The 17,842-nt window shown below is 40.5% G+C and overlaps 1 protein-coding gene across 1 annotated transcript; it reads left to right on the forward strand.

Moving 5' to 3' along the window:
- Positions 1–3,206: 3,206 nt before the first annotated feature.
- LOC144733328 (uncharacterized) lies at positions 3,207–11,690 on the forward strand. Its single transcript, XM_078615172.1, has 6 exons — positions 3,207–3,406; positions 4,199–4,321; positions 4,801–4,879; positions 7,191–7,365; positions 8,719–8,819; positions 9,006–11,690. The coding sequence occupies exons 1-6, from the start codon at positions 3,207–3,209 to the stop codon at positions 11,541–11,543; spliced, it is 3,216 nt and encodes a 1,071-aa protein (XP_078471298.1). The 3' UTR covers positions 11,544–11,690.
- Positions 11,691–17,842: the final 6,152 nt, after the last annotated feature.

Here is a 17,842-nt window from a genome sequence, read left to right on the forward strand (position 1 = left end):
TGTCGTCGTAGTGGCACACTTATTGATCTCGATGACACATGCTCATTGAACACATTGCTTGTTTCCCCAAAATGAATTACTCTGCAGCCACATTACACACAATATGGTAGTCAAATGAATAACATGTTAACCTGGTTGTCTTCTGAACACATTTCACACGAGCTGGTTATATTGGCTGTCATTTCCAAAGACGTCATGACGTAAATAATTACTTTTTTACCTTTAAATGTTTGCAACTACTGTATTCTAAAACCATTTTATGAGGTTTGAGGCTGCATAGAACAACATGCAGCACACGACCCCACTCCACCACCCATCGTGTTTGAGCAGTTTGGAATCTACAGAGATACGAGATCTAACTTCATGTAGGAATTGGCAAGTTATAATTCCCTTTAGCATTTGTATGTAGTCTTGATCAAAGGTTGTCAGGAAGTGGTCACCCATTACTGTACTCCAATCTATACTTAAACACTATAATTCACACGGTAGATGTGTATTCAATAACACGAAACAAAAGCATAATCCATAATAGATTTTTGGGTGAGGCCACGTAATTATTTGACCAGCCTCAAACCCATCGACACAAATATGGTTGTGAAAATGTATTTCAACAAATGGGTGAGCTGAAACGATATTAATTGGCGAGTTTAAACGCTTGTACACGTGATCATTTATTTGCATGTGTTGGGTGGAGGAGGGTTCATGACACGTTTGGTGTGATAATTTCGTGGCCTAACCTCAGATATGAATCACGTTGGCTATGAAAACCTAGGTCTTAAATTAAACTATGCATTGCCGTTGTGCATTTTGGGTATATGTAGATTATATAGGTAACATTTTCCTTCAAAGAAAACCGAGACTGTCCCATTATTAAATTGTGTGACTTGTCTGAAAGCAAATTGAAGCCTGGTAGTGTTTAAAAAGGCGATTGATCTTTTGTGAAAGTGAGTGTTTCAGTATAATACATGGCCACATTCTGCACGTACATTGATGGAATGTTCTGGAACATACGACACAGTCTAGACCTAGTCTCTCTTTAACTACAACTGTTTGTACCTTCACGAGATAAACGTGTCAAGCGATGAGGCTATCAAAGCAGGCATCTGGTTGGATGTTACTGTGTGCATATGGTGTTGTATGATAACGATGAAAAAGAAAGTGAATACTCTATCACGTAATTCAGGCGTCCGTCAATAAGGGTCTATCGGGAGCTATTGCATCCATCCAATAATCATGTAATTAAATGTGTTTTGGCCACTCCAGGTCAGATCACGCTCTCTCAAAAACATTAATATTTTGGTTTCAGAAATTAATTCGATCATTTTGTTGTATTTCTCATCCTCGCACTCAACTACTGTTGGTTCTTGAGTTACAATCGGAAGGACAAACATCTTTCAATACACCAGCAGTATCATAATTTATTGTTGTTCTCTACAGTACTAAGAACAACAAGTCGAGCACTGCCCCCAAGAAGGGTAAACACATCCGAACCCCAGGCCTATTTCAACTTCGCATCACCCCAGCCCTCCTCTGACGCACATCATTTACCAGAAACTACGATGGATGGCGATAAGAGGTGGTGTTCGGTGGAGTGAAGCTCTCCCCCCCCCCCCACATTCACTGAGCTATGTTAGAAATTTCTGCCGTGGTATGAAAGCAAACTTGACTGGTTATCCAGATGCAGACGAATCGACGCTTCTTAAATCTTGCCCTGTCTCCCCAGACATCCTCCCACCCAGCATATGCATGGGGACACCACAGCCGACAGGAGGGCCGCGTATGGTGGGGTAAAGTGTGGGTGCTGATCCCACTTTTCCCAGGACGTCTGGCCAGCGTGAGAGAGTAAACCAAACACCCTCTTAGAGTTCGCACTCGTAGAGGCTCTCCTGCCAAGCAGGGGCGTGAGCAAGGCATTGCAGGGCTGCGCATTTACTTTCGAGATCATGAACACAACAAATACCAAATCAAGTGGCTCTACACTAGGAGCAATATATTGTACATGTGGATACGCACTCGTTAGACAGGCTAATGTTGTGCTACAGTTTAATTAGCATCGTGCTGTTTACGAACAATATGGTTAGTACACACATGTATTATATATGAACTAATGCTTAATGTTTAAACATACGGCTACATTGTTTACTGGACACCGATCACACCGTAGTATAGTTTCATAACTGACAAGTTCCCCTTACTGCTCATGTCTGGTCACCTAATTCACGAGGGACAGTGATCGCCAGCTTTCACCATTCGCGTGCATTGGTTGTGAGCGGCTGCGATTCTCTGGGGTGTGTGCTTTAGCAAAACCCGTGTGACACACTTTATTTCCCCATTAGACTTGTTCTAATCAGTGCTGTTTGAGTAAAATAGGAAATTAAAGTACAGTATTGCATCTGAATTAGCAAGATATCATACAAAACCGGGACAAATGTGTATGAACAATGAAAAGAATGCTCGTAGTGGATGGTGAAAATAAAAAAAAAGTATGAAGAGTATATTCTCATCATTTTAATTGGAAATCCAGAGACTAATGAAGGTTGATTTCATAACAATGCATTTCAGCAATGTATTCATAACAATGTCATAAGTTGTCTATCAAGCAATCGCACAATATGCCATTACACGTGCTCGCTCGCCACATCAGGTCACATACGTTCAAAACACAAGTTGAATATTAAAAAAAGCATAACATTGGTTATTTTCGTGTTAATTTTACACATTGGCTTTCACGACCAATATTATGATTGATAATTGGTTTAAACAAAAAATATTAATTTTACCAGGTAAGACCCACTGAGCTACACAGCTCTTTTTCAGAAGCAACCTGGTCACAAATTATATATTGCTCAAAAAGTGGCTTATCATGTGGAAATGTACGTGGAAATAAACGCATGTTTCTATATGTGGATAGTGTGGAAGGATAAACCGGAGGGCCCAGAGAAAAATCCACACGACCAAATATACAAACGTAAGAGTCAGGATCAAACCCACGACCTCCTGTATACCATGCGAGGTAGTTAACATCTCGCTACCGCGGCACCCTTATTTTATTTTGGGTTACACGACCCAAATTCAAAGGAAACCAATAGCGAATGTTGATGCTGTTCACGAGTTACAAGCATAATGAGAAAACACTTTTCAATAACCCAACAGTGGTTTGTTGGTGCTAGTGATGATGGCTAATGGTTTAATACTAAGACACAACCATGGACCAACACTGCCCCCACGTGGTGGACACATCAGATCCACTGAACTTTGGTTTCACTTCCCATCCCCCCAAGCCCTGCTCTGACGCGCGTCGATTCTCAGAAACTACGGAGGAAGGTGGCGACGAGAAGCGGGTTTGGTGGGTTGTAGGCGGAGACAACACGGACACAACATTGACTCCAAAGACAAAGATCCCCCCGTATAGCCCTAACAGACTGTTGGGACAAGTGCTGTTAGCGAGCACCTATTAATACCGGCACGGCACACGAGGTCTTCTTTGTCTCCCAAGTGGCGATGTTTACTCCACACCAGGTTCTCATTGGAGGCCGAGTTGACCTAGGGGAGGCCCAGGACCGGTTCAGATAATCGTCACCGGTGTTGGTGGCCGTGGGCGGGCATCGAACTCGGGTCGCCGGGTTCGTATCACAAGCACTCCACTTAGCCGATACCAACCTCCATAATACAGGTTTTTTTGGGGGGGGGGGGGGGGGGTTAGATCGCGTAAATATAAAATGTGTCGTTAAACCCGCCACCACCCGACACAGCCAATGAGTAAGGTTTGTCACGTAAACAGAACGTGGCAATTCGTTACGAGTACAGCACACCGGTGTGTTGGAGAGCAAATCTCTCCAGCACACCGGCGTTGTTGTACTATTCACATTGTAAATGTTCATCTTCTTGGTTCTTTCGGTAAAGTCACGTAGAAGGGAAATAATAAAATAACAATAAAACAAAAAAAAATTATGTTACATTTTTAAACTTTACCGAAAAAACCAAGAAGATGTATCCAGTCACGAAAGCTTTTAATCGACATTTTTTTAAATGTGGATTTGCTGGGTTTCGAAGCGCAGAAAATCTCTCCAGCACACACCGGCGTTGCTGTACTTATTCACATCGCAAATGTTGTGGATTTGCACGGGGGTTTCGCATGCTCACCGCTGCTCCACCGCCACCCCCAACCCCATCGACTCCACCCACGCGCGACGCACAGAGAGGACCTCCTCCCCCGGTGCCCTCATCACCCGGCACGGCGGAGCCACGCGCGCAGTGGCGGCGACACCTTCGGACGCACGGCGGACGAGGAGGAGGAGGAGGGCACTTGGCAGCGTGCGCGGTAAGTGGCAGGCGAACCTCTGGGACCACTTTCTTCCTCCGCTCGTGGACGCGCTCGACGGTGGTTTGCAAACTCGCGAAAAAAGGTTCATCAGGGCCTCCGCAAAGTGGTGCGCGATATTCAAAGAAACAAACAAAAAACTCGCGGTGGTTTTATCGCGCTGCGTTAGCAACACGTCCAGGCAACCGGTTCGATTTCTTGGCCACGGCGGCTGACACAAGCGGCAGTGGAAGTTATGGCCACCAAGCCCCCGTAGACGACACGGCCGTACGGGGGAGGAGGGAAGACTTCATCCAGCTGCGGATTGACAACTGACCTAGTGTTAAGTAGACTAGAATTGATCATTAGCCATTGAATACGCGTAGCACATCTCGAACTAATTAGCGCGCGCGCGTGTGTGTGTATGTCAAGAAGAGGCGATCAGATGTCGCACAGTTAAGGGGACGCGTGTGGGTTTCTGTTGTTGTTGTTGTACCCAGAACACGTTCCGTCAACCATCCCTGGCCAAGTGGCGTGTCTCTTGGCGAGGCATCGCTGGGGCTGTCGTGTCGACTGCAGGTGCCTCTCGTGCCCTTGTTGAGAGTGGCCGTGATGGTAGTCGCGTGTGCGTCTCCTCCGTCTCTCTTCGTCAAGTTTCAGTATTTTTAGTCGGATGTTGAGACGTGGGGAGGCGAACTCTGACGACGCCAAGTGACAGCACTGTTACTTCCTTGTGCACGTTTCAACATTGGCGGCAGGCGGCGCTACGACTAAAGATATGAAACTTAAAAATATCGTAATTCTATGGTTCGTTCAGTAAAGTCACGTAGATAGAAAAATAAGAATAAAATAAATAAGAACATAAAAATAAACAGCTTGCCCTCAGATGCTAACCTACCTGTTCCTGATGACGACTGCTTGTGTTGTGATCGAAACGTCGTGATATTTTTTATCACTTTATTTTTAATTTAAATTTTTTCTATCTACGTGACTTTACCGAAATAACCACAGAATATGAATTCCTGCAGTCACGAAAGTTTTAAGTCAAAATTGAAAAATCTCGCTCATTCCACAAACGCCCGTTTATTCAGCGAATGCTTTTTACACGCGGCTTTCACGCGGAGCACCAGATACACAAGAAAAGTACCAAACAAATGTGTACGTCAATGACATGCATATAACGCCAATGAAAATGCACAACGAAAACGCCTCCATCAATGCCAGTGGCCGGTTCGTGGCCTTTAATGTCACGAAATCTCTCCCCTGAAGCCCTCTCTCGTCGTGCCCGGCAGACCTCAATATTGGTTCAATCTAGATCTGAAGTTTTTGTGACTGCAGGGATCCATACTCTTTGGTTCTTTCGGTAAAGTCACGTAGGTATAAAATAAAATAAATTTAATCACGACGTTTCGATCGCAACACAAGCGACCGTCATCAGGTGGACTTTACCTTAAGAACCAAATACTGTAGTATGCATCTCAATAATGGTATTTAGCTCCTGAACATATTGTTGTCTTACGCAGTAGAATAGACTGGGTTGAGGAGATAGCGAAATCCGCCGCTGGGTTTCTCAGGTGTAAGACGGCACGTGTGCAGGTGGATTAACTCAGGAACTGGAATGGCTTTATTCTCAGCGCTTTCTCACAGAGACCCATAGACTTGCAGAGGCACATGGACTCACGCTGAGACCCCTGCACCAGCTTGCAACTTTGTTGACGAATGTGCTTGGACTTTAGGCTGAGAGTATTTGTGGACATCAAACTAGGTGAGAGACGAATGAGATAGTCTTACCTTTGTTGGAGACTTTAGACTTAGGTTGCAACTAAATGATTGGTTTAGTTTTTCGAATAAGATTAACGCCTTACCCAAGAAAATACTATTTTCGGAGGGTCTTGAATTAGAATGCTGAATTTCTTTAGTGGATAGACTAAAATATATTATTTTGAGACATGAGTGTAGGCCTATTTATGTCATCATCCATGAATGAGTGAAATGTGGAAGGAAACTGGAGTGCACAGAGAAAACATTATACTAGAGGATAACACTGAAGGTATCAACACAATAAACCCACAAGCTGTCTTCTTCACTCCATTGAAACAATCTGTGAACTGAACAATTGTTCAGATTATCTTGGTGATTAGGAGTCATTAAGCACACTCATTAAAAGTATTCCGATAAAAAGAGACTCGAAATTATGAAGAACAAGGCACGTCAGCCTAACGTCAGCAGTACCATACCATAAATATAAACAAGTCCCCATTCGTATGTTGACCAATACAATGTTAAGATTGCCAAAGACCTGTCATGCATTTGTAATAAGTGTAGTCATGTTATATGTCTTGTGCATTCAGCCTACTATATTGAACACGGTTAAATATTGTACACATGGAACAGAATACGTTAATGTCATCTAAGTTGCATTAACGTACTAACTATCGCATTTTGTTATTGTGTGGTTAGAGGCGGACCTAGACTAGCTGGCAGCAATTGGCGCCCGAGGCGAACCATGCAGTCGGTGCCCCAAATCCCAAGGGCAGATCCAGGCTGAGGTTTTTGGTAAACTGGGAAACATTTTGCCCCTATTTTCCGTTTAATGTTTTAATCGTATTTTCTTAAACAGAGGCATAATTATTCGGTTTGTCCGTCCGTCTGTCCAACCAATGCATTCTCAAAAATGTTGAGAAATTATAATTCATATTCCCTCTGTACGCGCACGGGAATTGAAATGATGACATTTTCGTTATTTTATTTGTATATTTTTTATTTGTATTATTTTCCTCGAATTTGGCACCCCACTTAACTTGGCGCCCTTGGTAGTTCGCGTATATGGACGTGCCGGCCCTGTGTGTGGTAATAAATTGTCTCGAAATGTCCCTCTCACCCATGTAAGATGGCGGAGTGCAAAGTGCGGGTACGGAATGTGCCCCGTCTCCACAACGTGGACTTGCTCGACAAACTCACCATCCACTTCCTGAGAAAGAGCAACGGGGGCGGGGAGCTGACAGATGTCTCCTATTGCACGGACACCCCGACTGAGGCCATCGTCACGTTTGAGGACCCTGCTGGTACTGTTACGGTGCATCAAATCACCTGATAATTGTTGTTAGTATTTTGCATATTTAGATTTTAAGTGCATATGCGGTTGATGGTAGGGAAACCTTTACTCAAACCTGATTGCTCAGTTCATTGGTTGGCCTCTAAATCTTGAATTAATCTGTTCCCAATAATGCTCGTGAACAATTTGTATACATTCGATACGAGGCTGATGGGTCTGTAGTTCTTCAAGATAATGTTATTTTCATTTTTGAATCGACAAATGGTTTACATACTTAATTTTAATGTAAACGTTTAGTTAAAAGGTTATCTAAATTTGTTCCAAGAATTGGGCCCACATTGATGTCTACAGGAATACCATCCGGTCTTGGAACTTTTCCTTGCATGATTCTGTGAAGGGCAGAGTTTAATTATTCGCATGTGATTGGAACATCCTTCCATTAATCTGATAAAAGTTTTTATTTCTGCGATATATTTGTTTTGCTATGATATATTTTTTTGTATTAAATTCTTCCACTCATTCTAAGTCTATATCATGCATTATGTTTGCATCTTTTTCCATAAGGGCTACACATTTTTTAAATTGCCAATTTACAAACTTAATTTCTGTTTTGATGCTCCCATTGCTTGCTATGACATCTTCAGTCATGTGTTGTATTCTCAAATTAATGGTTTTATAGAGTTCTTTTTCATCGATCTTTCGTTTAGCATCCGTCCCATTTTATAACTATCCTCTTTATCAGCATGTCTTTTGTTATTTCAGACGCTGTTCTGTTTACTGTCGAACCTTTCTCCTCACTGTCAATGCAATATCTATTACTCTTCTAGCTCAAGTAATGACAATGTGTTCAAATACCATTGTTCCTTGCCTCTGTTGACTATGAAATTGGATAAAGAAAACATGTTACAAATAATAACATACTTATTTTAAAAAATGGAACAGTTAAAATGAACATTTTACTCTACGGTGTAAGTTGGATTCGAAAAACAAATTCGTGAACAAAAGTTGAGAAAGCCTTAATCATCTCATATTTTCTGACGACATAGTCACGGTAACGTCCGATGGGAATGAACTACGGTAAATGTTTTGAAATTTTTTTTAAAGACAGTTGCAAAGTTGGGCTCGACATGAATGAGTAAAGAAAAAGTCACGGGCAACAGGTTCGGTAATCAAATTTAAGATACAGTATCTATAAAAGGAACACAACTGGAGAACACATCAGGTATTGCAAGCAGAGCAGGATATTCAAAAATGCAAATTGTGTGCTCCAAACAATCTACATTTTAGTCACAGTCCTAAAAATATAGATTAAAAAAAATGGAGCGTAATTTTTTGGTTGATCTCAAACGTTTGTGTTTTTCAGTTGCAAAAAGGGTTTTGCAGATTAAACATCACGTGCTGAATATCAAAGGGCACTCGCATTCTCTGCAAGTCGTGCCTCTGGAGGAGCAAGATTCTGGAGAGGTATGAATCAATAGCGATTACTGGCCTTTCACTTAAAATACAATAGCAATTACTGGCCTTTCACTTAAAATACAATAGCAATTACTAGCCTTTCACTTAAAATACAATAGCATAAAATGGATAAAATAATGTACCATATTCCAAAGTATATCTAATAATATGCACTTTTTCTGTTCATTTCATTAGGTTATAGAAAAGGTTATCATGGTTATAAACTTGTTCAGAATTCCAAAACAGCAACAGGACGGCTTCCTGGAAAGTCTCAGAAGATTCCCAGTCACGGTGTCACTTAATCAGAGTCAGAGGCAATGCACTGTAGAAGGACCCTTTTCCCTCATGGAGGAAATCCACACTCACATCAATACATTTGTTTCTACTGTAGAATTTAGAAATGAAAAGAAAAATGTCTCCCACAGGAATGATGAATCCTCCGAAATAAAAACTGAAGCACAAACAGAGATTGATGCAGAAGTGAAGGCAGAAAGCGGCTCAGAAAACGTGAGCAAGGATCCGGTTGATTTTGGTGAAATTGGTAACAATAAGGAAGGCACTATTGAAATGTTAGTGGAATCAGATGTGTTTAATTTCTTGCTTAATTTCTGTAAGATGGTTTATGATAACATCTTGGCAAAATATAATGTGGAAGTGATCATCAATGATGAAGGTTTAGGTGATCTCACAGTGTTGAATGTAAAATCCATACTAGGCCTTCCATGCACCGGACAGCAAATACAAAATGCATCGGAGGAATTGGCTGAATTGTATGCTAATCTGCAGAGCAGATTACGAAAGGACACCGTTCGTATTAATTCCGCATTTGCAAAGGATTTTGAGAAAGTAAGCTGTTTGCTTCGGGTCATGAAGGAGCGCTTCCCAACTATGCTTATCACATTCAGAAAGGATGAATGTGAAGTGGATTTTATTGGAACACCAAGTGATATTTTTCACGCTTCATTGGCGTTACGTGAATTCGTAAAACATAGTGGGACAGATCTTCCTTATCGAGAGCCAGAACAGGGTCCTAACAATGACACTGACCATCCTCCAGCTCAATCCATCAGGCCAAGTCACCTGACAGAAGGCGGTATTAATACAAGTGTGGCAACAAGGGAAGAGTCGACAAACGTAGATGCTAAGTCTGATTGGTCAACCTTTAGTGAATTGTTTCAAGAAGAGCATGAATGCCTCATTCAAGTTGATGGTGACGTGTGGAGGTATATTTCTCACTTATACAGCAGCGCAGTAAGTTTTGTTTGTGAGAAATATAAAGCAAGCATTAAGACACGAGATGTAAAAAACAATAAAACAATGGTAACCTTGACATCTGGAAATAGGGGTATATTGAGTGCAAAAGAAGAACTGACAGCAATAATTTCTCAATGTAAACATCTGCACAAAGAAATATTTAGATACGAGAATTGTAATGTATCTCCTATGAGCGATGAGACTAAAATGATGTTAAAGTCGTTGGAAGACAAACATCAGCGTGTGTCGATTTCAGAGGATGTGAATGGAATTACACTACTGGGGCTAGAAGTAGATTGTCTTTCCGTCATTCAAGAGCTGAAAGCACTCTCTGGTAAAAAGCAAGAGAAAATGTTGAAGGGAAATGAAGTGCAGAGTGTGGAAAGTAATCTTCAAGACCCTGTCACGTATGGCCAGGGCTGGAGTATCGCAGGCGATGACGGCCAATACAATTCGGCTCCCGGCATTGCTGATGCACAGCCGTTGTCAGGCCCCTCTGAACTTGATACATGCTCTGAATATTCAGAGGTAGGTTTAAAAGATGCTAAAAGTGCAAAAGATGTGCAACTTTCTCTTCAAGATTACCAAGATCTGAAATCTGCAACAGATGAATCCAAAATAAAGCCGCACCCACAAACTGATGGTGCACAGGCTTCTTTAGGCTCTCCCGAATTGCACATAGATGCACATCCACAAGTAAATGTAGAATACAATGTCCAGGTTCCTGCTGTGAATGTGCAAGATTTTAATGTCATAAATGAAGAAAGTAAAACTGCACCTCCCAATGTTGCTGGAAGGGGGCAGTCTCAAGACCTCTCAGAAATGCACAGGCACAAAGAGTCCGGACATCCAGAAGACTCATCAACACTAGTCACGCCCTCTGAAGCTGAAAATCCTGAGCCATCTGAAGATTCACACCCCATATCTGAACATGTAAGAATGGATACCATTATTTGGAAGTACATTCAAAAGTTTCTGCTCAGTCGCATTGAGGAGTCTGCCAGCAAGCAAAACGTGAACATTAAAGTGGTAAAAGAGGTTCCTGTAATTGAAGTGATCATCTCTGGCACGGCTCACGAAAACGTTCGTGCTGTAACAAACATCCTGAATGAGACGGTGCAAGAGTGCAAGGAAATGCATCGCGAAAATATTTCTGGAAATGTACTGGAACTTACTCAGGATGAGAAAACTCTACGGTACTTCGTTGATGCCGTCAACATGACCGGCTTGAGAGTGGTGCTTCACAAGCTGCCAGAGTCCATTATTGTGTTTGGAGAGAAAGAGCAGTGTCTGGACGCTGCAGAAAAGATAGAAACCATATACGAAAAGTTCACCAGCAGCAATGGAGAGGCCACCGGAAATGATAGCCAAGACCTCAAAGGAAAAACCCAACTGGAGGAGTGCTGCAGTGAAGCAGCACCCAACTTGAGTGCAGACACCACAGATCGCCAACCGCCGGTGCCTGATCAGCAGCAGTGAATGCGTTCACTCCGGTGACTTACAAATGAAACAATGTTGCTCAAGTTGTTTTTTACACCAGTGTATTATTCACACACGGAAAATTGTGCAAGTGGGTGTCGTGCAGTGTGAATATATATTAGTCCATCTTAAGAGTGAAATGTATGTTTAATGTACTTAAAATGCTGGACTATTAATGGATGTAGTTGGTGTTGGCTAAAACCTGTTCACGAAAACAGTGTAATGTCAAATTGTGTTTTTTTCTTGGGTTTTGTACTTACTGGATACTAACAAAAAATATGTATCTTGTTAAAGGATTACTTCATGGGTGGTTGCTTTACAGTCAGGGAAGCCTCACATTTAAAACCAGGAAATTGTTTCCACAATAGGCTGAGGATGTGCACTGGGAGATGAACGGATGAACTAAGCTCATGTGCAAGTGTTAGGTGGAGTATTACAATGCAGACTCATGAGAGATGGCAGCCAACAGCTTGGGGAGGCTTTCATCCAGTAGTGGGTTTGACCATCGCTGATCATAAAATAACAATTACAGTACTTAAAAAGGACAACAGAAACTTTCCATGACACAAACTCTGCTATAACAATATCAGTTGTTAGACAACTGATTGACATTTTAGAACTCTAGGTTATTTTTTAAAGTGTTTTATTAAATACGTTTGCATGGGCTGACTGTGCTTAGAGGATGTTGTGTCGTGGGGCTTGCTGCAGGCATACGCAGATACAATTTTAGCTCAATGTCAGTACTGTCCCAAAATAACGCAGGGATAGTTTCCATGCTCACCACATCTCCTGCCGCTCTTTGCTGTGAGTTTTATTCCAGCTACAGTCTTAAACACTTATTTTATGGAGCCCAGATTGCATGAGGTGCCCTGCACAGTAATACATGATATATACTCTCAAAGTTAGTGGTTACTTTATACAATTACGTGTGATAGGTCAATGGACAAGCTGCAATATTTATTTTATATATAGGATTAATAAATGTACACACATAAACTCTACATTTTAACAATTCGTCATTTGATAAAGAGCTGGCCAAACGTCTCAATGCAGGAGGGTCCTGCATTGGGATGTGTTGGTCTTTTCCCCCAAATGTATTCCAAGTTGAGCTAATCGTATTAAGTCATGATCTGCAAAAAACTGATTCAGAAATCTCACAGAGCAGTGCACCCTTTGTGTTCGAGAACAACTCACAGAAATATATTTTAGAGACAATGTAAATCAGTTTTATTTTCGGAGATATAATTTAGCCACATCAAGTGCAAAAACTGATGTAATTAGAATGGGGGGTTTGTTTGGCGGAGCCATTAGTGACTTTGCCTAGACTCATCAACTCGCCTCACTTGAAAATCCAGTTTTAAACGTGAGCAGCTGCCCATATTCAATCACAGGATTGAATATCACAATGGTGCCAGCTGCGAGCTCTAACCGAAGTCACCTGGCAACCACCCTCCAAAAAAAGGTCCCAAGAATCATGGGGCTTTCCAGATTCATACGAAAAAACATTGAAATACTATTCCGTAACTATTATTGTATGGGTCTTGGTCTTGTGGCATTTCGACCGCCCAATTTGGAGAATGTGCCACACCTTAAGCTAAAAGACCATTGGTGTTGTGAAAAGGGTAATGTTGAGGTAATACAAATGTATCTTAATTCAGTAAAATTATATTGATAACATCATGTACACGAGTAATATACAGCATGTTATGTTTTTGTTGTATTGTTTCCTTATAACTAGTTCATTGCAGAGTATTTTAAAATGCATGTTTTGGCTCTGGTATAATATAATAAATACTCAATCACGTTTTGTCTGCAGTCTTGCTGTTTAAATCTGCTTCTCACAATGACATGTACAAAACGCAGAAGAATACCTATGCAGCGTTTACCTGAATTAGCTTGTACAGATCTCTCATAATTAGAAACAGCCACTTTGCAGTGTGCAACTGATGTCATCGTGTGCAAATGTAAACGCTGCAATTCTTAGACACCAGATGGCGCTGTTGTACTGCATGTACCAATCATTGTATGGACCAAGGGATGCCCCATGATGTAGCTGCTCATCCTGAGCTTTCAACATCTTGATAGTGGCATGGTCTTTGTGTTGTTTGCCTTTTGGCGTCCTCGAGTCTAATACTGTTTCAGACGAGGCTCTAAAGAAAGCTGTCTGTGTGGACCAATCAGTTTCAAAGACAATGCATATACTACCAGAGGATGTTTTTTGTTTGCATGTTCACCACGAGTATATGTGGTTAATGTAGATATGATTCCTTGCAAAAGGTTTCAGTTTGGTGTTTTGACATTCACACTTATTTTGTTGTCATAAAGGATAACACCCATTCTTATATGCATGGGCCTAGACTGCAAATCATAAAACAGCGTTTCTTGTGTTTTTATAACACTACATGTAAGTGCACTGCACTGAATAAAGTATCTTAAGTTAAACGTATTCCCTATATATATCCTATTCATGTTTAACACAAACAATAAGTTACAGCTATCTGTCAATCCACTACTGAAAGCAGGTCTCCACACACCGTGTCGTGCAACGGGGTTGTTTAACCATAATTTACTCTGGTCAGTGCAGGGATACCCAAGACCAAATCAGAGAGCACGCTTCACTGATGTGAGCCACAACCAGGGATCTACCTCGTAACAAGTTTCATACTTTTGATGTAAAGCTTTCGTGACTGCAGGGATTCATATTCTTGGTTCTTTCGGTAAAGTCACGTAGAAGGGAAATAATTTGTATTGTTTTATATTTATATTATTTTATTATTTCCCTTCTACGTGACTTTACCGAAAGAACCAAGAATAAGTTTCATACTGCAATGGCGCTAACCACTGCGCCACCGCTCCAGCCCTCTATTCAAACACAGTCACCATAAACAACAGAGCCATAAAGCAAATCACAAAAACACTCATTGTCTTGTAAAACTTTGGGAAATCTTGCATCGTTTTCCAGCAATCCCAATGTGTTGTTCATTCACGTTTGAGAAATTTCATCATCATATACAATATGTATACAGATATAAATGTCCACTATGACACAATAACTGCAGAGTTTTAAGAAATAAGAAAACATTTTTACCGTACTGTATGACGTTAAAAAAAATCACTTGACAGTATATTTCTCACGGACTTGCACCTGGTGTGGTCGGTGATATACTGTGCTTTTTATCACTATACCTTCAGAATCCACGGGTAATCCCATGGTGAGCTCACCCTATCATTATAGGCAGCATAGCAGAGAGCAAGAGTTCAACTATTGCAAGCATGAAGACAACTGCCTTGGCTCACTTCCTTCACAGGTGCAAGTAGGCCTTGACTTATTATTGTGGCCTATTGTCTCTCAAGGGACTGGACTGGATTCCACAGCAACAGAATATCTTCAAATTGGCCCATCTTTACAGCAATCTTCTTATCATTTGCTATATATATTAAACTACGGCACAGAATATTACAACCTCACGATAAATGTGCCATTACACTTACTTACAGACATGAGCGTGCTTGGGTACTTGCTTACACAATCTCAAAATCATGCTGTTTCATTAAAAAATTCCCTCAAGTTTATTGAAGTATTACACAAAAATGCATCCCGTAGTTTTCAACACTGTATTGAATTATTCTTTGTGATGGTTCTGAGTCTGTGCCTGCTGGATTTTTTGTGGGTCATTAGGCTCTGAAGAAAGAACAAAGTTACTAGAATCAGCTTTAGCTTGGTTGTGTAAAAAAGTGCACGTTATATCATGTTACTACATAAACACTAACTATATAGTAGGTTAACGAACGGCTCGTGTTCATTGGAGCTTTAATATTTATCGTTCATACTCTTATTAAAACACTTTATTTACTTATTACTGCAGATATTAATATGTCCTTAAGAACAGTATATGGTAAAAAAGGTAAAGGTGGAGCACTGCAATAATTTGCTCCCCACCATTGATGGAAGGAAGGGCCTCCACTAGAGAAAGCTCTATATAAGCGCGCTTTTGACTATATTTTGGCCTACTCTTCCATGCTGGCCAGATGTCTTGAAAGAGGTGGGAATAACTCACCCTTTACCCTGCCACACACAATTTGCCGAAAGACCCAGCATTACAACTATGTGGTGTACATCGGTGTAATGCTGGGTGAACAGAGGTTGTGGGATAAAAAAAAATCCCCAACGTTTCAACCGCTGCCTCGTGCAATAACTTCGTCTCACATGCCGTCACTATTCATATTGTCATTAAAATACTGACGTTACTTGTTCCTGCGGATATAAATGTATCCAAAAGTAGATAATATATATAAATTCATTGATAAATATTTTGTATATGTTCTGCTATATAAAAACGTTGCACTTATTGGAGTAAATGTTATCGTAAATTATGTAAAATAGTAAATGTATCTTAAGTTGAATTGGGTACATTTATGACTCCCTTTATACAGTGCGGTATTTAATTGTTATATCTCACTATGAAAGAGCTGTTCAGAGTAGGCAAATCTATTTTTAGTATGATGACACAAGGCAATATGACATGTATTCTCCATGCAACATTAATTCACACATTGAGACATCCAATTGGCTGAAGTATATCTGCAGCTTAAGTAGACACCACGATGAAATAAACTGGCTAAACGTTGGCTTTGCAAAGGGACAAACAATGAATAGCGAAATTCCACACCCTGTGTGGTTAGACGGCAGTTTTATGTGGACAAAGATAATCTCATTCTGTTCTATGCAGCTCTTGTGAAACATCACCGAGCTGCAGGTAAAATCCAGGAGGGTTTATTTGCGACCTCTGAAAACAATGATTCTAGAGTGACGCTTCCTTCACAGCGGAAGGTGCTGCAATTTTAGCCGCTTTGTGTTTTTTAAGCCAGAATAATCGTCGGTACGGAAACATCCACACGCACACTGCAGAGACATCATCCGCTGACCCTGATCTTGATTTAATATTTATTTTTTGTACGTTCATGTCAAACACCATGGCAATAAATGTTGAAACGTATCGTTTTACACGGGAAGCCCAAACAGGTATAAACTTAAACATCAGTCAAACTCTGCTGCCTGTAGATAACATTGTCATAACATAGTCATTTAAAATAAAAAAAAACTGAGATTTAAAAGCATGTTCACAAAGTGTTTTGGAAATTAATATATATCCTGCATTATTAAATCACCTATTTCCATTGCGTTTAAACACGGTCACTTATTTCTGGACATTAACCAAAAGCTGAATTATTTCAAAGCAGCCAAAATGCATGTACCACATACTCACTACATGCCAAAGCTTTATATTTTTCTAGTTCTCGCAGGATATAACTAAAAAGGAAGCCATTTGTCATGGTTAGAATGTAAACACGTGAGCTACAATGCGGGCAACACAGTCATGAGCGTTCAAACATTACAGTGTGGTCACATTCCAGGCAGTGGCCCCTTTCAAGGTTCCTACTTAGTTGATATTATTACAAAGGTGACTACTGAACTCATGAATAGTTGTAAACAAGAAAATGGAATGTTTTAATAAAAAATGTGATGTAAAAAAAACTTTGTAAAGTGGCAATACATTGTTTCTTACTCAACATCTCTGTGAGCAATATCCACACATGATATACAAATTTGTTATCCACTGTTTTGGGGCATTATAGATGATAAATAACTACTTTAATCTCTTCACTTAAAAAAAAAACATTTAGTCCAATAGTTCAACGTTGTCTTCTGAGGCATAATCTCCCATAGATGTTGTTTTGTTAAATTTGCAAAGCCTTTAGTTAAACAATAAATTCCTTCTCAGCAGTTATATAATATCGCCACTGACTTTTTACATTTCTAACAATGACTGGTACAGAGTGTATGTCCAGTGTGCTTCGAAGCTCATGAATTGTTTTCTTGATCATGCTGATTCCTGGTCGTAGCTCAATAAAAGTGAACGAAGAATTCACATGGGTAACACAATGATGTTTCAATACAGAGACATTTGTTTTCTTTTAGAGAACATTTGATCGCATCCATAATTTCCCCAGAGTCTTCTTCTTTGAGTTATTTATTCAAGGACCAGTTCTTAGCTTACATTTCCTCCACCGTATCTTATATCATGTTTTCTTATTTATTTTGTCAAAGAGCCATCCACGCCTCAAGTTGTCCATCAGTTCCTATCTACCTCTTGACTTTCTTCCTAACATCTTTCCTTTTAGATCTTCCTTCAACAAGCCGTCACCCAGACAAAAAAAAAGCATGTTTACCAAATGAGCTCAAAAATTGGCAATTCAACTTATCCAGAATTATTGAATAATCTGCTCCCACATTATAC

The sequence above is a fragment of the Lampetra planeri genome, chromosome 2 (genome assembly GCF_965212315.1).
Source record: "Lampetra planeri chromosome 2, kcLamPlan1.2.h2, whole genome shotgun sequence".
NCBI classification, from domain to species: Eukaryota; Metazoa; Chordata; class Hyperoartia; order Petromyzontiformes; family Petromyzontidae; genus Lampetra; species Lampetra planeri.

What these genes read in the sequence shown, in the direction of transcription:
- LOC144733328 (XM_078615172.1), top strand. Translation starts at nt 3,207, where the DNA reads ATGGACCAACACTGCCCCCACGTGGTGGACACATCAGATCCACTGAAC. An exon ending in GGCTGTCGTGTCGACTGCAG is followed by an intron (nt 4,880 to 7,190) that starts GTGCCTCTCGTG and finishes CACCCATGTAAG; the next exon opens with ATGGCGGAGTGCAAAGTGCG. An exon ending in AGGAGCAAGATTCTGGAGAG is followed by an intron (nt 8,820 to 9,005) that starts GTATGAATCAAT and finishes TCATTTCATTAG; the next exon opens with GTTATAGAAAAGGTTATCAT.